The 20,137-nt window shown below is 32.2% G+C and overlaps 2 protein-coding genes and 1 long non-coding RNA gene across 15 annotated transcripts; 1 reads left to right on the top strand and 2 right to left on the bottom strand.

Moving 5' to 3' along the window:
* Nucleotides 1-3,507: 3,507 nt before the first annotated feature.
* LOC107963888 (UDP-xylose transporter 1) lies at nucleotides 3,508-7,852 on the bottom strand. Of its 2 annotated transcripts, XM_016900403.2 has the most exons (9): nucleotides 7,601-7,852; nucleotides 7,468-7,520; nucleotides 7,121-7,247; nucleotides 6,321-6,505; nucleotides 6,015-6,082; nucleotides 5,797-5,929; nucleotides 4,728-4,889; nucleotides 4,112-4,378; nucleotides 3,508-3,685 (listed from the first exon to the last, which is right to left on the bottom strand). In XM_016900403.2, the coding sequence occupies exons 3-9, from the start codon at nucleotides 7,239-7,241 to the stop codon at nucleotides 3,599-3,601; spliced, it is 1,023 nt and encodes a 340-aa protein (XP_016755892.2). In that variant the 5' UTR covers nucleotides 7,242-7,247; nucleotides 7,468-7,520; nucleotides 7,601-7,852; the 3' UTR covers nucleotides 3,508-3,598. The 2 variants fall into 2 exon arrangements, with proteins under 2 accessions (XP_016755892.2, XP_040962862.1); XM_041106928.1 differs by lacking the exons at nucleotides 7,468-7,520; nucleotides 7,601-7,852 and having other exon boundaries at nucleotides 7,121-7,266.
* Nucleotides 7,853-12,487: 4,635 nt separating this feature from the next.
* Nucleotides 12,488-13,653, top strand: LOC107963890 (uncharacterized). The gene is made up of 2 exons (XR_001702069.2): nucleotides 12,488-13,011; nucleotides 13,364-13,653. It is a non-coding gene; the product is annotated as an uncharacterized lncRNA (long non-coding RNA).
* A 110-nt stretch (nucleotides 13,654-13,763) lies between these two features.
* Nucleotides 13,764-19,863, bottom strand: LOC107963889 (uncharacterized). Of its 12 annotated transcripts, none has more exons than XM_016900408.2 (17): nucleotides 19,631-19,848; nucleotides 18,810-19,378; nucleotides 18,594-18,692; nucleotides 17,751-17,915; nucleotides 17,481-17,589; nucleotides 17,292-17,402; nucleotides 16,953-17,057; nucleotides 16,620-16,703; nucleotides 16,405-16,520; nucleotides 16,154-16,255; nucleotides 15,969-16,082; nucleotides 15,821-15,877; nucleotides 15,487-15,553; nucleotides 15,054-15,107; nucleotides 14,605-14,679; nucleotides 14,316-14,351; nucleotides 13,764-14,174 (listed from the first exon to the last, which is right to left on the bottom strand). In XM_016900408.2, exons 4-17 carry the CDS (start codon nucleotides 17,759-17,761, stop codon nucleotides 14,082-14,084), a joined length of 1,134 nt encoding a protein of 377 aa, XP_016755897.1. In that variant the 5' UTR covers nucleotides 17,762-17,915; nucleotides 18,594-18,692; nucleotides 18,810-19,378; nucleotides 19,631-19,848; the 3' UTR covers nucleotides 13,764-14,081. The 12 variants fall into 12 exon arrangements, 10 of the variants coding, with proteins under 10 accessions (XP_016755897.1, XP_016755898.1, XP_016755900.1 ...); XM_016900409.2 differs by having other exon boundaries at nucleotides 19,298-19,378; nucleotides 19,631-19,830; XM_016900411.2 differs by having other exon boundaries at nucleotides 18,810-19,373; nucleotides 19,631-19,830.
* Between the last annotated feature and the right edge of the window lie 274 nt (nucleotides 19,864-20,137).

Raw genomic sequence — 20,137 nt, 5'->3', positions numbered from 1 at the left:
AATTGATTGAAATGAATTGAATTGGTAGGTTCATATTGAATGTATTGATTATTGAATTGAAATGAATATATGTGTTAATGTGAAAATTGGATATTGATTATTATAGATTGAATTTAATTCATGTGTATATATGTAATTATATGAAAAATTAGTATTGGATATTGGTTATATCTGAAATGTGAAATTAAACCCTATTAACTGTATCGAGCTGAGTCGAATATAGATGGCATGCCATAGGATAGGAAGAGTTAAGAGATTTCTTCGACTTCGAGTCGATAAGGCATTGGGTGCCAATTTACTTCGGTCTAACCGATGAGACACTAGGTGTTAAATTTATATAGCTCTGGGAGTAGTTATTACTTCAGATTTATCCGATGAGGCATTGAGTGCCAAACTGGTGTGTTGGTTGGATCCGTGTATCTGTACGAGTCTGAGTCCGAGTCCTGTTAATAGGGGTAATTAAATAAATGATACTATGATTGATATTGGATGATATTGTATGTGAATTGAAATTGGGATAGTGATTTGAAACATGAAAATGAGATACATGAGTTATGTAATCATGAATTGGATATGGAATGGATAATGTTATTGTTTAAATGATACGTGGATCAAATTGTGAAAAGCTATTATATAGTAAGTGATGAGAATTGACTATGGCATGAAATGATATATTCATGAGTTGAGTATTGAATGGCTAATGCTATTGTACAAATAAATGTGGTTTGATATGTGAATATCTATTTATATAGCAATTGTGTGAATTGGGACATTGTTTAGCAAATGAAATATGATAGCATGTGTAAATTGAATACAATATAAAGTGATATGCTAATATGTATGAATTAAAAAGACTAGCATATGATAGTTATGATACTAGACATTAATTTGTGCTTATAATTCAATTGTGCGTATTATATTATCTTGTCTTTAAATGTTCGGATTATTGAAATACCACTGAGTTTTACTCAGGGTATGGTTTTGTCTTTTCGTGCGTAGATTAGGTATTTCACTTTTGATTGCCGATTCAGTATCCAACAACAATCCCGAACTCAAATGTGGTGATGTTTATCTTTTGTGTAGGAATGTACCTAGGATGTCTAGATGATAGTTATTTTGTGGATGGATTGCAAATTAGGTTATAAATGTAATGTTGGTTTGATAAATATATAAACATGTGTTTGTGTTTGAAGCCATTGTATGGTATAGTAAATTGAACCAAATCTAGATATGTGCATGTAAATTTAAGTTCATGCTTAAATGCTTATGAACTAGGCAAAATGGATTGAATTTGGTATGTTTATAATTTGGATTTGAATGATGCTTTGATGATATAAATTGATGATATAAATGTGGTACCAATGAAGGTACATTGGTTAGGCACCTAGGATGATTATTTTGGCATGTTTTGAATGTGTTTGATTATGTTTTGAATAGGTTAAACGAATGGTTTTTGAGTAATTTAATGTTCAAGCATATAAGAATTGGTAACTTTGTTGTTTAAGGCACATTTTAGATCCACAGGACAATGCACATGGGCATGTAACTTGGCCGTGTGAGACACACGACTAGCACACGGGCATGCAAAGCCATTTCAAAAGGTATACGGCCTGGCATACGGGTGCGTGGCTTGGCCGTGTGACTCAAGTCAGAGAGTTACATGGGCACAGACACAGGCTGGGACACCGCTGTGTGTCTCTATTTCGAATGCCCACACGACCAGAGACACGGGCGTGTGACTTGGTCGTGTGAGTCACACGGCCGTGTGAACCTTGTAGTTAAAAATTTTCTAACTTTTTCCAAAATTTTTCAAATGTTCCCAATTTAGTTTCAAATCGTTTCTAAAGTGTTTTCAAACTCTTAAAGGCTTATTAAGGGTCTTTATGCATGTTAATGTTGAATCATTTTATGATTTTTGAAATGTTTGAAATGAATGATTAGATTATGGTTACTTGGAAATGCTCTGAAACCCTATTCCGACAACTAACACGGGTTAAGAGTGTTATACATTGATTACACAATTGTCCTAAGATGTCATATCCTAAGACATCACATCATCATCACTGTAAAGGAACTGAATATGATCTCATTATCAATAGTCTCTAAACACATAGACAACCTTGTCTCCCAATATAAAAGCTCACAAAAATAAATAAAGAAAGCCAAGTCTCATTCCATATAAAAAACTTCTTTCTCTCATACTATCCCACCAAAAGACCAACTCCATTCCCGTTGGCTCCCTACCCAACTTATAGAGGTGAACCACAATCTAATCTATCACTTCCTCTCCTTGTTAATCCAATTGGTTAACACAAATAATAAAATATTACATTACAAGAACCAAATTATCACAAATGAGCCAACTAATTGAACCAAGAATCAATAATTTAATTGGTTCAATCTCTATCATAAAACCAAAGAGGAGTTTAACTGATAAAAAATTCTTTGCACAAGTAAAAAACTGTAGGAACTGAAATTAAGTTACTTAAAATATTAAATATTGTTTGTATAATTTATTAAATGAATGTTTATGCTTCTATTATTATTATTTGATTTTATTTATTAGTTTTTTTCTTGTTATTTTTTATCCTTGATTTAGTATGAGTTTTCTATAACTTTTTTTTTTTTTTTGCATTGATTGAATTTAGAATGAACAGTTTGATTGGTTTGATTACTAGTTCGGTTCTTACAATGTTATAACATGAGTGATAATGTGTTAAGCAATCTTACGTAGAGTGAATTGAACACCTGTGAATGAATATTTTTGTTGAAATATTAAGTGTGTAGTTATTCAAGAGGGATGAATAAATTTTTAAAACTAACAATTTTAAAAAAGGACATTTTTACCCTTATTTTATTTTTAAAATTCAAAATTTTTATTAACTTTTTGTACATTTAATAACTGAGTTAGCATCACTTCACTCGTTACACCAAATTCGGCTAGATAAATTATAATAGTATAAGTTTTTTAATTTAAAATTTTTATAATTTTTTTTGTACTATCACCGATTGAGTTAATGATATGAGATGAGTAACATCAATCCCGGTCAAACAAATTATAATACACTAGGTAAATTGATTAAAATAATGAAATTTAGAATAAACCTATGAGTAAAGTTAAATTCAACAACAATCCAATTTCTTTTTAATTTTGAATTTATTATTAAAATTATATTTTTTACCTAAATTTAAAAGAAATCACCATTAATATCGATCAAACATAATTCTTAACCACATATTTAAAGTAAAAAAAAATCAATAGCTAGATTAATAGAATTGTTTAAAGTTTAAATTCAAATTAAAGTTTAAGGATGAATTTAAAAAATTTCCAATAATTTGAGAGAAATTAACCCTATTTATTATATTTATATGTACATATATAAACTTGGGCATCATATTTCTTCTTTCAACATTTCTTGCTATTTACTTTGAAACCAAATTACAGTTTGCTAATCATTCCATAAATTTTCTACAATTATAAGCTGTGAAAAAAAAGAAAGAAGATGATTTAGAAAATGAGTGACTTATTTAAAGAATATGTTTGAAAGAACACCTTAAAAGACAGATGGTTCTTTATGACAAAAATCCTGTTTTCTTTTTAGACATGAGAATCCTTGTCTGCATTTTTATCTTCTTGGCCTTCTTTCTCTAGACCCAGAAATGGTGCCCCTTCTTTATCTTTCATCTGGAAAGGAAAAAACCAACACAAACATTTCTTGGGATAAATCATAAAGGATACAAATAACTATGAATATATGTATGTGTATAGACACATGAAGTATGTATGGGTCGAGCCAGATTCATTGGTATTAACATCATATATAATTTATTCAAATTTAGTAGTTTAAAATATGGACTTTAAAATTTATTTAAATTTATCTATATTTTTAAATGGCTAACTCAAATCCATTTAGAATTATGTTATATAATTATTTTATTAAAAAAATATTTTTATTGACAATACACCTGATAATAATTTAAGTTTGATTTTTTTATTATAAATTTACATTTAGTTTAATATTTTTTATCTGAATCCTTCCATTATCATATGAACCTTCATATTTAAATAGATAATTCGGTCTTTAGACAAATTTATAATATATAATATTACCTGAGACACCAATGGATCAGCCTGCTTCTTTTTGTTCTCTTGGGTGCAAAAATATGAATACAAGACCATCCCAAAAATGGCAATCAAGATGCCAATGATGTTCCTTTCAGTGAAAGGGTCATGCAACAGTGTGTAGCCAAATGTAAGAACCAGGCAAGTCTTGAGGTGGCCAAGCACTTGGTATGTCACTGGGGATGTTTTCCCAATAACCAGAAATGTGCTAAAGTTTACTGATACTGAAATTATGCATGAGAGGATGATAAATGCCTGCCAAAATAATAATAATAAATCCAGTTAGTTACCAAAAATTACAGTCGGATTATGATTTTAGTCTCTCTAATATGTTTAGCTTAGAGATTTAATCTTTATGCTTTAATTTAACATAATTAAATTTTATTTTTCTAATGCCTTTAGTTGGCTTAAATAATTAACATGTTAATTATTTAGACTAACGAATGACATTATAAAATTAAAGGCTGAAATTACATCAAAACAAAGTACGAGATTAAATCCCAAAATGTGAGAATAAAGAGGGACCAAAATTCTAATTTGACCCCAAAGTCAGAATAGAGGAATCTGATGAAATGGTGTTGAAAGAGAGGCTAAATTTCCTTACCGAGACAATAGAGGAATATTTGAAGGCAAACACATTTTGTTTGGTGAGAAACTGGTCAACCAAAGGACCAGAGACAAAAAGAATGGCTGCCTGAAATGGAGCTGATTGGTACAGCAACTGGGTTGAAGATACATTCAACCTCTTTTGTATGGTGTTTGTCAGCTATGTTCAAGTTCAAGGATAAACCTTTGAAGGGTTATTTTCAAGATCATTTAAAAACTTCTTGAAATGGTAAATCAACTTTGCAAATATGTAATTGCTCATCAATGGTGAATTTTGATAAAAATTTCAATCGATTAATTTAAATTTAAACTTAAATCAACGACCATAAAAATAAATAATTCGAATTTGAAAATGATCCAAACAAAAAATAACCAAAACCTAAAATGACCTAAATAACTTAATTCGAGATATCTTAATCCGAAAAATCCAATTTACAAGCTTGAATGACTTGAACAAAAAATAAAACCAAAACTATAGTAGCTCAAGTTTGAAATTAGGATTGACAAAACCTATGTCACTTGATGGATTTTGATTTGATATGTTCAGAATGTAAATGAATTTTTTTCTTGAATAGTGAATTCGATGCAGTTATAATAATTGCTTCCATTATTCTATCCTACCTTGTCCCACTATATAAAATTACTATTTTACTCTTATATAAAAATGAAAATGTATTATAAAAAAATTAAACATAAAACATATGAATTGAGGCAGGTTGGGAATGAATGTATCCAACATTTATGAATGTGATAGTGATTTTTAAGATTGAAATCCCTAGTTGAGTAGGGTAAGTGCCATAGAAGAGCTTGCCAAATGCGTAAGAGTGGTGAATTTGACAATATCCACCCACACATTGCTCCACTAACATCTCTATCTAAAACAATCGGAACTTAGAATAAATCGTACTCCAAATGATTCGAAAAATTTAAAACCCAATTTAACTCAATCCAAAACCAATCTAGCGGACCCGATTGACAAGTCTAGTTGATTCATGGCCAATTATTGAGAAATCAATAGTTAGACGGCTATAAAAGAAAGCAATAAGAGTAAGAAAGAAAAAGGATACAATTTGGCCAACACAGGTGGTGACGATGGCAAGAAGAGAAAGGATTGTGCCAACAAAATTGAGTTGGAGATCAGTTATGGAGGCAATCCCAACTCCAACTAGTAAAACGAAGAGTGACATCTTTATCTTTTGGCTGCACAATGTAAATCTCAAAGGGCTTAATTATCGTAAGCAATGGCTATTTAAAATGAAAAAAGAAAGAAAGAAAGATAAAATACCTGAATTGCTTCTTTAGGAAGATGGTTTCCAATAATACGGTGAATGGTATGATTGCAAGCTTGGTCATCTGCCAAATGAAGGCACCACAAAGAATGAGGACCCAGACTTAGGGGCTAAAAATGTATTTTATGAGATGCCTTCAAACTATAGACTGGATTTTAAATTAGTCCCTGAACTTGAAAATATTTTGATTGAGTCTTTAAAGTATATCAAATGGTTTCTTCTTTCAGCTTAGTCATTTTTAAACAGGTGTGTGGTCTACCTTATGGTTAGTTTGGAATGGACGTGTAAGTGAAAAAGTAGACCTGATAGAAGCCAATGGAGTTGAAACCAAGGCTCAAGTTGAGAAGACCAATGGAGACACCATTAAGGATGCCAAAGAGCATCACCGTCTTCATGTCTATTGGTTTACTCTCAAACAGACTGAACCGTTGCGCCGCATGGAGGGTGCAAAATGTTACCATCAGATGCCAGCTTGTTAGTGTTGTGGCTGCACCCCAAAGGAGACAGATTAAAAACAGGGTCTAATTATGGTTTTACTCCTTATACTATGTTGGAATTTGATATTTAATCATTCTACTTTAATTTTACATATGATTGTCTTCTGATTTTATAGTGTTATTATTGAGTCTGAATTGATAAGGTTGGTTAGTCAGTGACGGAATGTACTGAGCTCTAAAAATTTTGAAAAATTTTCATTAGGCTCTTCAAAATTTTTGGAAAATCTTATTAAGCCCTCCAAAATTTTTAGAAAATTCTCATTAATTTGTTCAATTTTTTATCGTAAGTTTTATTAGACCCCTCAAATTTAAAAAAGAATTAATTAGTTCCCTTTAGAACTTAAGCCCACATTCCCCATTATCGTTAACTTTTGAAAACTTAATGTTATTATCAACTTGGACTCACATTTGATAATAGTAGAGAGACTAAATCCAAATTAGGCCAAAAATAGGAGAAAGGAAGTAGAGGATCAAAAGAAAATCAACTTTCATTTGATTCAAAGTTTTTTCCATGTATTTGAAGGCTCGAACATCGTACTCATTTTATGTGGAGTGCAAATGTTAAAGATGTGATGTATGAAGAAAGAGAGGGAGTAAAAAATTACCAAAAGGGAAGCCAAGATTGCTCATCAAAGCTTTGTTGCATATGACAATGGAGACTGATGATGCAACTGACAGAAACAGGGCCCCAATCACACCCAACTGGAAGCTTGACATCTCTCCCATCTCTCTCTGCTCACTCAATCAAACAACATTATTTATATATATATATCAGAAAAGACAGCTATATATATTGCATGTGCACTGCTGCAATTTGATTCATAGTTGGTGGTTGATTAGCTGTAGATTGTTGTATTTGGATTCATTAGTGTCAGAGTAATGTGGGAGAAAGCACAATAGGTAACAATGGCTACTCAGCATGAAAAAAAGTCAAAAGTAAACAAAATGTTACCTTTATATAAAAGAAGCAGATTCCGTTGGAGTTCTAGGAGCCCTGGAATTTATCTAAACAACCAAAATAAGTTTTAGTTTCATCAACCAAATTCCCACATTGAAAAAGAAAAAGAGAGAGAGAAGAGAGACACCTTTGAAAAGAGTACAAATAAGTATACAAGATTATTTGCAGAGGGATCCTACAACTCCATCAAAATCAACACCAAGTTTATATCTTTCTTAACAACAAACAGAAACTGGAAGATGAGAGTTTTGAGAAGCTTTTTTTGAGTTTGCAGAAGCTTGGAGAGAGAGAGAGAGAGATGATTGTGGTGTTGTTTGAGAAAGAAGGCTTTTTAAACAGCCTTTTTATGATGTTGTGTTTTCACAGTGTTGGAATATGCTAAGAGGGTTGGTGCCTAACGCTGTTACAATTTGAAGTACGGCTTGTTTTACTTTCCATAAGAAGCTGACGTTCAAGTTAAGCAACAACAACCATTCACATTTTAAAATGCTGTTGCCCATCATATCATATGCCTACACTTCCTATTCTCCTTGACCCGGATTTACTTAATTACTCACTCTTTTCAAAACCCAGATTTAGTTAGTTATCTTTTCATCATTTCGAGTGTGGGTTATTTTGAATTTAATTCATTTTAAAAAATATTAATAACTCAAAAGAAAAGGGGTTAAAATTTTATACTAACCTCCCATGCCCTAAATTCTAATATAAACTTTGATTGTATAAAAAATAAAATCTACTGCAGAAAAAGTTTTAAATTCATCCTCAAGCTTTAAAAATATTTCAATCAAATCCTCAAACAAAAGTATTTCCCCAATAAGGTCCTTTGGTTAGTAGTTTATGTTAACATTAATGGAAGACAATTAATAATGGTTGCCATTAACATTAATGGGAGACAATCAATAATGACAGCCACCAACTTTGGAAAAGTGGCAAGGGATAATTTTTTTTTGGTCCTTGAGATAATGGGTTATTTATTGTTTGGTCCTTGAACCTCAACTATAAATAGGCCTTCTCATTTCTCATTTCAATTCATCCCAACCAATCTTTCTCTCTTAGTTTTCTCTCTTCTCCCATTTGAGAATTCTTAAGGAATTCTATTTGTTTGTAATATTTTGGAGATAGTAAAGTTATCATCTGGTGTTAGTACCCGAGGACGTAGGTATAATTTACCGAACCTCGTTAAAACTCTTATGTTCTTTTTGTCCTATTTTTCTTTCAATATTTGAGGGTATAATAGTAGTATTTAATTGTGCTATTAAATTACTATAGAAGGGATATTCTGACTAAGGAAAGACTTGGTATTTAAGAGATCCATGTGATCCACCTCTCTTCCCTGGGAATTGAACTTTGTGTGATTTTTTAGTACAATAATTTACACGCTTCCGACCCTATTGGAACAACAGTTTAGGCACTAGTGTTAACACCAATCTTTGCATTTAACACCGAAGTAGATAGTTAGACTGATAGAAGGATTTGATTGAAATAGTACCTTAATTTAAAGTTTCAATTAAAATATTATAAAATTTAGGGACAAATTTAGAATTTAACCAATAGTTTAGAATGTATAGTGTAATTAATCCAATTTTATTTTTTTATGAAGGCGACATGCATTATTTAGTCCAACTGATTGATGTACTTTAAACGTTCCAAACTAGTGGTATCACAGCCCTTATACCAACTTTCAAATGCAAATTTTGGTTTTGATCCTTCTACTATTTTTAAATTTGAGATTTAATCCTTAAATGTTAATTTGATGTAATTTGACCATTAATTTTCATAATATCCTTAATTCATCCTGTTAAAATTCAATTTATTATTATTATTATTATTTTTAAATAACCTGATAAGATTGAAACAAATTGAAACTTATCGCTTTCGGTTTCGATTTTTTTTTTACCTCCCTTTCTCTAGATTAGTGTTAAATGATCCTTAGCACACAAGCCAGGAAGGTGAAGATGAACAAATTTTTTTTCTTCTTAAATGAAAAATGAGGTACCTCCCAATGCAAGCAAAAGGGGCTTTGCCATCCTAAAACTCAATTGTGAGTTTGGTGATAATAAATAAAAAAATTATTATTATTATAATAATAACTTCATTTTCACTCATGATAAAATAAAGGCCTTTCCACCAACCATGCAAAAAAAAAAAACATCCTTTGAACCCCCCATTGGTTAATGTCACTAGGACCTAGGGTTTGACCAAAAATCATCAACAACTGAAAATTCCGCTGTTGGGGGGTTGGGGGTGTTGATGATGAAGAATATTCATACTATTTTATACTGTGTTTTGCTGTGTTGGGTATAAATATATGATAGCTCAACTTCCTTGAAAAGATGTTTAGTAGTTAGCATTATTATATACTCTGAATAATTGTTGGAATTGTAGTGCTTGATTTGAGGTTTGATTTATGTATTTAATTTAGTACAAATTGATATAAATAAAGTAGAAGGATCAAATTATGTCAGGGATTAAATCTCAAATCTGAGTATAATATAGGGACCTTAATCAAAATTGACTTAAATAATTTTATCAACTTAATCTCATTTTTTCTCTCTCTTTTACCTGTATTTGCCAGACCCACAAGGAATTTACTCAGTTTCAGGATCAAATCCTAGTTTTACTGCTAATTAGTTGCCGAGTGTTCTTCATTTCCAAGTATCAATGAGGTTCAAATGTCAAACTTTAAATGCAAACAGCAGTTGACAGATCAATGTTTCATTACAAGACAACCTTCTCTTTCCTTTTGGTCAAATTATGAATTTTGGTCCTTCTACTAAATCCCAAATTTAAGCATAGTGTCTGTAACCATTTTTTAGGAAAATCGGGAATCGACTTGGATTTTAAAAATGAAAGAACGGGAGTCGCCACCGATCCTTTTTGACGAGGTGTGATCGGGTCACCTCGTAAAAGTGGTTGTTTTTAATAAATAGTTGGATTTATTTAAACAACAATTTTGGTCTACGCAAATCAAGAAAACAGGTTCGGGAGTCGGTTACGCACGAGGAAGGATTAGCACCCTCGATACGCCCAAAATTAGTACCTAGTTGATTAATTAGTGTCTTAGTGTCGAAAATTGAAAACTTGAAAGGCTTTTGAAATACGATCCCTCTTTGTAAAGAAAATGCTCAAATATTAAAGACCTTCCCGTCCCAAAATATGAAATGTCACATCCAGTGAGTTAGGACACAACATCTTGCATTTTCGAGAGCGAGCTTGCCTTTTATAAAATCTGTATATTTTATTAAAAGGGCATTCGATTATTTAGAATAAACGAGAGAAGTCGAAACCCAGTAAGTTAGGACACGTTTTCTCGAATTATCAAACACCGAATATTTCCTTTATTTCGAAACAAAATTCTTATTTCAAGATGACAAAATGTCATACCCGATAAGTTAGGGCACAACACTTCGCATCTTCGAGAATAAGCATTTTTCAAAACTCGTATAGTGATTTAAAAGAGTATTCCGTTATTTAGGTTAAATGAGAAAAATCGAGACCCAGTAAGTTAGGGCACGATTGTCTCGAATTACCAAATACGGAATATCACTTTTATGAAGGAATTATTTTAAGGTATCGAATAAAAAGCATGATGAGATATAAAAGCAAACCATGAGGCGAATGCGTAAAAATAAACGTGACAGTGTCAAACATAATAATACGAGCAATTGCGCTAGGTAAAATAATAACAAGGCTAATAAATAAATGCATGAGGAAAAGGAAACGATCGAATACATAAGTAAATTAATAAATAAAAATGACAAAATAAAATGACAATGATAACGAAAGTGATGATAACGATATAAGTAAAGATAAACGAATAAAACAAATAAAAAGAAAATAATGAATAAAGCAGGAGATGTTCGAAATTAAAAAGAACTCGTAATAAACAATTATTATGTAAAACTAAAGAATGATAGTATAGTAACGGTAATAATAATATTAATAGTAATAATACGGGTAATGATTTAAAAATGATGTATGAAAGTGTATATACGTACGTGTATAAGTAAATAACATATGATGTGAGTGAGGAAAGAATAAAATAAATATATTTAAAAGGTGATAAGTGAAAATGTAAGGATAATAGTGATATAAATAATAATATTTGAGTAAAATAATAAGTAAATGAAAATATTATGAGCCATAATATGTGACATATATATATATATATATATAATAATAATATTACTATATATAAAGGGTATATATACATGTATAAAATATAATAGGGGTGAAAATAGGTATAACAATAATATGATATAAAAGTATATATATATAATACGATATTAAAAGATGTATATATATATTAGGAATAACAACAATAATAAAAATAATACTATATAGATATAGTAATGTATAATACATTTATTAAAAATATATACATAACATATAGAAGAACACAATATTAAAAGGATATGCATATGATATATATATATTAAAAATGATAATAATATTAGAAAATGACTATTAAAGATATTGCATAAATATACATACCAATACATGATAATATTTAAAAGTATGTACATAATATATATTAGAAAATGTACACATAATATGTAAAAATATATATATGCATATATAGTATTTAGAAAAGGAAAAATATACATAATATAATATTGATATACATATATGCGTAGCATGTGGTATAATAAAAAGTATATATATATGTGACATAAATATATTAACAAAAGTAATAATATTAAAGGCTATTAATAATACTATGTAATATATATATATATAAGTATTAAGTAAAAAAATTAAAAATAAAAATAAATGATGAAACGCTGATAGATAAAAACATAAAAACAATAATAGTGATAAAAAATAAAAGATAATAGTAATGATAGTTGTAATAATAATAAATCAATGAATTAATAATAAACAATAAATAAATAAACAAAAAAATAAAATATAATTATAATAGTAATATTAACAAAATAATAATAATGACATATTAAATTAATTAATTTAATTACAATATTGAAGATAACAACAAAAAATGGACTGGATTGAACTTAAAGTAAAAGTTCGGGGTCAATTTTAAAATAAATACGAAAGAGGGGACCCCTTTGAATGCGCGCGCGACTGCGGAGAATCAAAAGGGTAATTTACCCGAACCCTTAAAACGACGTCGCAGGAGGTAGGATTAAATCACAAAACGTGATGAATTTTGAGGCCAATTTGAAAGAAATAAAAAGCTAATTGCAAAACGTGTGAAAAGAAGAAGGACTGCGCGCGTAATTAAACCATCATACGAAAACGCGCGGATCCTGAGGCCGGTCGGAGCCGGTTCTCGGGTCAGGGTAGCCAAACGGCGTCGTTTTGGGCTTATGGGTGCCGACCGAAACGGCGCCGTTTTGTATCATCTATATAAGTCAATTTTGTCTTTGAAATCATTTTTGCTGTTTGTTTCTAAAAAAAACTAAGCCTTTTTCTTTGTGTTCTCTGCAGGTTCGAGCTCGGTCAGTTCTCCGGCGGTCTTCCACCGTCCTCCGCCGCGTCTCTGGCGCCGGCGACCACGGTGCACGGCGGTCGAAGGTAAAAAATTTTCCTTTTCTTGTTTTTAAGTGTGTTTCCTTTGTTTATGTTGTATATTTATACTTATATAAGGGCATTTAATAGGTAGATTTGGCTATGAAATAACAATAAAAAAAGGAAAGTAAACGAATCACCTTGTGCCTATGGCTTCTGTTTCTGAGGGCTTTTAGTTTTTTTGATGCTGTTTCTCTTTTCTTTTGATGGATGATATTGCTGTTTTCCTTGCTAGAAAAATTGAATGCTTTATTTGTATCTAAAAAAATGCCGAGAGCCCCAATGGTCGGTCTTTTATATCTATTACATTTTCTATTTTTGCTTAATATCTGTCTATTCCTTCACTTAATGCTTGCAGGTGCAGAGGCGGTGGAGCAGAGGCCACTTGTTGTCGACGTGACTGGAGGCGGTGGGATAGGGTTTCTTAGTTTAGGTTTTTTTTCTTTTTTCTTTTTTTTTAAATTTTGTGTTTGGGCTATGGGTGTTTGGGTTAATGGGTTTAGTGTGGGTATTTAGGGCCCAAAATTGGGCTTGTACACATAGTAAAGGGGCCAAAACTATAATTTTATCTTCCGTTTTGTCTGTTGTGTTGTCTTTTTGAACTAATGATGATAACAGGGTCAAAAGAAATGAAGTATTTTGATGAAATCAGCTGAAAGCTCTTCCTTGCCTTATAAAACTCAATAATGACAACAATAACTTAACTGATGATATATCCCATACATACATACATACATTGAAATACAATGCAAAACATGTAAAAAACAATGGTTTCATATCATTAAGATGAGAGAAGAAAATTTCTTATGGAATTGTTACAATCATCATGATTTTAATGGAAGACACCCCAACATTGTTTTTCGTGAGGAAGAACTGGTAAAAAAATAATTTACCTCCTTTTTTTTATCTGTAAAAGAAATATTAAGATACAAAAAAATGTGGGTTAGGGAAATGAGTCCACCATATTGCAGTAAAAAAAATGTCACCCAAGACTTTAAGCCTAGCAAGTGAGATGATAGATGCACATATGAGGGTGGATTGGGTGGGTGGGAGGTGGAAATAATAAAAAGTTTTCTTTATCCTTTGCCACGCTGAGCAACGTATGCCAAGTCGGCATTCACAAGTCGCTTCTGAAACATCGCCCACTCGATTTTGCTCCTTATTCGGACCTGCGCATGGAGAAGAAAAGAAGTATGTTAGTTGGTTTTAAGACTTCATATTTAGTACCTACACCATGCAAAGACATTTGGAGGCCAAAAAAGGCTAAAAGGTATACAAAATTGATGTCGAAATTCATAAAATATGCATACCGCATCCCGGGGAGATATCCCACCGAGCGTCTCGCCCTGAAATTTGAAAGAAGTCATTGTAATGAGGTTATAATCATGATGGCCATAAAAAAACATGTTTGAGTATGAATGAAGCATAAAAATCCCGAAGTAATAGATCAAAAGCTAAAGTTCTCCATCCATGCTTACCACTCAGGATATCAGATATAGATCAAACGCTATGTTCAAGTAAAATGTATGGGGGTATAAACCACAACATTTTTCATCATACATCGTAGTCAAAATATCTAGCAAGCTGATGAGGACTCACCTGGTTCCCCAGAGAACGAATCCCTTGATGAACAATCCACTGCGAATCTACCACACCAATTTTTTCGTGTGCAGGCTATGGAGAAGAAAATGGAAAATTAGCACAAAATTAAATAAGAGGCCAAGATGAGGACTAGGAGAAGCTAGCTTTACATGTTTTTATTAGATAGTTGAAAGTGAAGCTTTCTCTAGAAAATTAACAGCTTTTATCGATTCTACAAAGTAGCTTCTTTGATGCTGATTTTTCCGAATAAATTCTCCAATTCTCTAGCTATGTTACTTGGACTAAGATTTTAGTGTCAAATAAGAGTTGACACGGGTCTGTTCAAGCTTTTTTTCTCTGATCCCATGGAGGGTCATATTCCTATACCTATATCATGCTGCTTTGCACCAGAAATGAGTAATTCAAGAAAAGAAGAATGAAAGCAAAATTTGTCAAAAACTACTCACTGAAACACATCTTCTGAGAGCAAAATCTAATCCCCAACCGTGCACCAAGTCATTCTACAAGAACACGAATCGTTAAGCATTTCGATATTATAAAAAAAGGAGCAAAAGAATTTGCACCAAGTTATTAAGTAAAATTAAAACATTGTTGTATGCTCCTAATAATCCGTGTCTTCGTTCTCTTTCCATTACTCACCCTGAAAGGTGCTAGTAACAAAACGATTCACAATTGTAATTTTCCTAAATAACCCGAGCTAACGGCTAATAGGGAAATTAAACCTCAGATGTGCAATTTCCCACCAAAGGGTCGGACCTGGCAACAAGGAAACCGTTTGAAATTTGCCAGTGCAACCTATCTAGTCAGTTAATCCATGAGAATGTAAATATTCTAAACAATTTGGACAAAGCCTACAAAATCCTTAAGCACCACTTTTACCTGAATCAAATACCATACACATCGCCAAGCTTCCTGAGAAAATACAGGCGCCATGATTTCCACAAAACTGAAAGAAAGTCAACAGTATTAAACGCACCAAGGGAAAGGAAGACATCCGGTTCAAGGAATGTTTAACAGTGAAGTGCATTAAAAATTCACAAATCGAGGATACTAAAGCTCGTGCATTATGATTTTCCAGGCAGACATGATTCCCGTTTTTCAGAATTTAACTAGTCACTCCAAAGTAATGATGTCGGAGCCAATTTGAACCTGCTCACTAACACAGTATTAAATTGTAAAATTCATAAGAGAGAGACAGGGAGAGAGGCAATACGCAGCACATGGTGGAAAATGTGGATCGCTACACCAGCCAGGTTTCTCCTTGGTAAACCTGTGAACCAAGTCGAAACGCAGAACTTCAAGGTAAAAAACAAAAGGCATGACTTTTTATGATGGGTAAAGTAATTGCAGAGAGAGCCTACTTGTGAACTTCTTGGTCTTCTCTCCTTTTTGTCATCTGCCATGTTAGTCCGACATTGGGCTCCAAACCTGGTTGTGAGATCTCCAGGTCGTGTTTCTTGACCAGTTCTATATATCTGGTAACATGTGCAGAGGAAATTAGAAAGGGAAATATAAATGTCGAAATTAAGCTTAAAATATGACCAACCTCTCTGCATTGAAGTTTTCAACTCCTAGATCTTCATCCCATATGAAAATATATTCGTAAGCAGCTACAATATCTGGATGCAAAAACCTTTTTGCAAACCACCTGATAGACACACACACATGTGCGCACGAGCAGGGAAGCAAAATTATTGTCGACTTGAATGACCTTTAAGTGTTAAGCTAATCTAACAAGGGAGGACTAAAATTAGAGATGTAAGGAACAGAGAAAGATGTAGTGTCTTAAAAACTAACCATTTCGTTTGTTTCCTTGCACTAACATGGATTGCAGTCTTTGACCACTCCAATCGGTCCCATTCAGTGGTCCGGCCATCATAATGAAAAAGCATTATTTGAAAATCCTCAGAAAACTACCTCAACATAAGAATAAACAAGTGTCAGTAACTCTGAAAGCTAAAACCGGGGGGCCGGGGGGGTGAAGAAATGATGGAATGGTCCCATTGTCAAACCTTTTTAACACATTTATCAATATTATTCATCTGATCAATACCAACTGTAAATGTTACTAAATACTTTGGTTTCTTCTTTAGATCCTGCAATTTCAAGGAAAAATCATGATAAGAGGGACACTTATTAACCGAGAACAAAGAGACGCAATGAAGTATATTTTAGCATGCCGCAATGCATATGTTTCCGAGCTGACAATGATAGTGATATAGTGCCAAAATGGCCCTAATGCATCGGAACCTTTTCTAGCGGAAATAACACAATATGCTGCATGTAAACATTCCTCAAAGATGTTTTATGACATTTCTATGTAAATAGTACTTAAAGCATCATACCTGACTAGGTTCACCCCATAATCTGCGCAGGTAAAGATCGGTCTCTGGTACAACAATTGCTGGTGGTAATGTTTCTGCACCATGAGGATTTGTTGGATCATATATCTGGGAGAACATAGAAGCAGAAAACAATTAAGGAGAAGGACCAAAACCGAACACTGTGCCGTAATTCTGAACAAAGAGCACTGCTCCACACAAGAAGTCATGAAAACAGAATATAATGGTTCAAGAACACGGGGGTAAACAAAACTCTCCCTGATCATTCAAAAACGTATAATCTGAAGAGCATCAATAAAATGTTTTCCACTTACAGATAACAAAACATTAAGCAACAGGCACCTTATAAATATTGGCTCGATATGATTCAGAAGATCCGACCATATAGAATTGTTTGCTTTCAGATGTGGCTCCACCAACTGACGGTCCGAGGCTTAAAGGAAAGTTTCGAATCTGAAGGGATTAGAAGTAAATCATACAGATGATAGATCAACCACAGGCGTAGCTAGATATAAATTAAGGCAAACATACCTTGTAAAGGGAAACAGATGGAAAGGAAACACCAACAAAAAATCCAAAAACAGCTCCGATAACGGCCGTGATAATGAGCCTGGGACTACAATTTTTCCTGCAAAATGCACTGCAAAGCATCGAAATAGTGTAGTAAATGGGGTCATCAGAATTTGTCATCATAAGCAATAAACCAAAAATCTTTTGCCAAGTGAAGACACATAAGACTGAGGTCAGGTTCAAACAATTACACCAACATTTTCTAATAGCTAAAAACAACAGTATCCTAACCTGTGGTACATGATGTCCGTACCAGTATGCTCTATTGCAGTCAATTTTAAAAGGCTAGATGCCCACAAGAACTGTCATATCTCATAAGCACCTTAGGAGCATTCTTCAAGAATACCAAGGCAAAGCAACTCTAATCGTTAACCGAGCCAAACTTCTGATCCATACCTTCAATATATGTTAAAAAAAAGTATCAAACACACAAAGAAAAGATCTGTAACACATTTATGTTTCAAAAGAGTGCCTAAGATCATTCGAATATAACAAATTCGAGCTCGAAAGGATCAATAGAATAGAAATAAAAAGCCTCATCTACTTTCAACATACTATCCAAGCAAGTCACCATATATAAGTTACTGCTTCAACTTAACCAATGACTAAATTTCGAGCTTTTAAAACCTATGACAGTTCAAGCACGTTCTGACCATTGCTTACTCTTAGAATGCAATGTGCTGCAAAACTATTAAATTTAAATAAAAAACTGCCATATTTTTTACTATTTAAACTGTTTTCATCCTCTAGAATCATTCCTTTATGCTATTCCAATTTTGGGTTTGAACCATTTTAACATCTTTTACTCAGTATCATTTTTTTTTGAACAATAAAAATTCCAAATTGTTTAAAATAATAATAATAACCCCCCAATTATCTAATAATTCCAAACTTGCTTTAAGAAAAAGTTAACATTTTTATTATCTGCAACAAAAGGAAAAAAAGAAAAAGGCCATTTCATTTAATTTACTGATCTCCATAATAATATATATATTTATTAATCACATTGAACAAAAACTCAAATGTTTAAACAAACAAAACATATTAAATTTAAGGTTCAAAAACTAAAAATACCTTCTCTTTCTTTTCTTTTCCTTTTTTTTTTTTTTCCTTTTTGTCTGGAGAATTTCAAATCCCAGGATCAAAGCCGAGAAGACCAAAGAAGAAAAAAACCTAAAAAAAATTAAAATTTTGACATCAAGTAATTACTTTTATGAATAAATAAATAAAAACCAATCAACAAAAAAAAATTCAAATTTCAACAAGAAAATGTTTGGTTTAGAAAATTACCTGCGTTTTTTTGGTGATGATAAATTGATTTTATTCAAGAAAAAAAACAGAGAAAATGAGAGTTTTCTTTGCATATAATTTATTTTTAATAAACAGAAATAGAAAATTTAGAGAAAGTTACACCTGGTTTTTGCTGTTTGAGGGGGGAATTTAGAATAGAATTAAATTAATTAATTATACTTTAAATTGAATTAAATAGAAAATGTAAGAATTTGTAGTAATTTTATTGCAAATATTGAGTTTCCTAATCTAAAATTTCACATTTAATTCTCTTTTTAAAATCATCGTACGTTGGCTTAAAAATTACTAAAAAGAATAAAAAAAGAAAAACCAACTCCTTATATAGTTTTGGTATACTTATGAGTTTGGTCTAATGTTGAACCTGTAGGACCAAATTTAAAACAAACCCAAAGCCCAACAGATTACCCAAAACCTAACCCACATCTCTCAGCCCAATATACAAAACAAAACACAAGCCCACATAATACCCAGCGCCGCAAGCCTGAATCCGGGCTCCGCACGTCGCGCAACTCCGAGTCGTGCGCCACACCACCTCCCCGCGATCTCCGCTTGGCACCAGCAAGCACGCAACAAGTAGTTAGAAATTAGGCTATATAAACTCGTTTAAACAGTGTATTTTTTTTACGTTTTTTTTGGATTTAAAAAAGAGAATATACGAACAAATACCACAAGACACAGAGGAAAATCGCAGATAAATTGATTGTTAGGTGATTTTCTTTCAGATCTCACACCTTTTAAGTTTCGATTTGTTTTTCTTTCTCAAAAATAGTACTAGAAAGGGGAAAAATGAATACACTTACCGCGTGTTTTAAAACGGGGTTGAAACCCCTATTGCGCGATGTCGGCCACTAGATCTGGTGGTGGTCCGGCGATGATGGGCGCGTTCACTGGTCCTAGCAGAGGGAAGAAGGGTGAAAGCCCCATTGTTTTTTCCAGTTTCGGCAAATGGGTTGGTAAATGGGGTGTTTTAATTTTGCTTTAGAAAATGGCAGACAACCCTTTGGTTTTTCTGGTTTTAATTGCAAAGGGAATAGCGCCACTTTACTTTTTTGGTTTTATTGTGCTTTTGATCCTTCTGTGATTTCCATCTTTTCAATGTTTTATATTTCTTTTTTCAAACTTGTCCCAAATTTCTGTTTTGGCCCGATTTTAGTCCTTTCTTAGCCATTTGGGTTACTTTATTATTAAATTAGTTATTTTATTGACATTGTTAATTATCATGTTGTTAAATTAATCAACTTTGTACAATTTTATCACATTAAGTTTTATTTACTACTATGACTTTATTATTTATCACTTTTTTAATA

The sequence above is a fragment of the Gossypium hirsutum genome, chromosome A03, assembly GCF_007990345.1.
Source record: "Gossypium hirsutum isolate 1008001.06 chromosome A03, Gossypium_hirsutum_v2.1, whole genome shotgun sequence".
NCBI lineage: Eukaryota > Viridiplantae > Streptophyta > Magnoliopsida > Malvales > Malvaceae > Gossypium > Gossypium hirsutum.
Note: the sequence above shows the minus strand (reverse complement) of the source record. Positions and strands in the feature narration are given on the sequence as shown.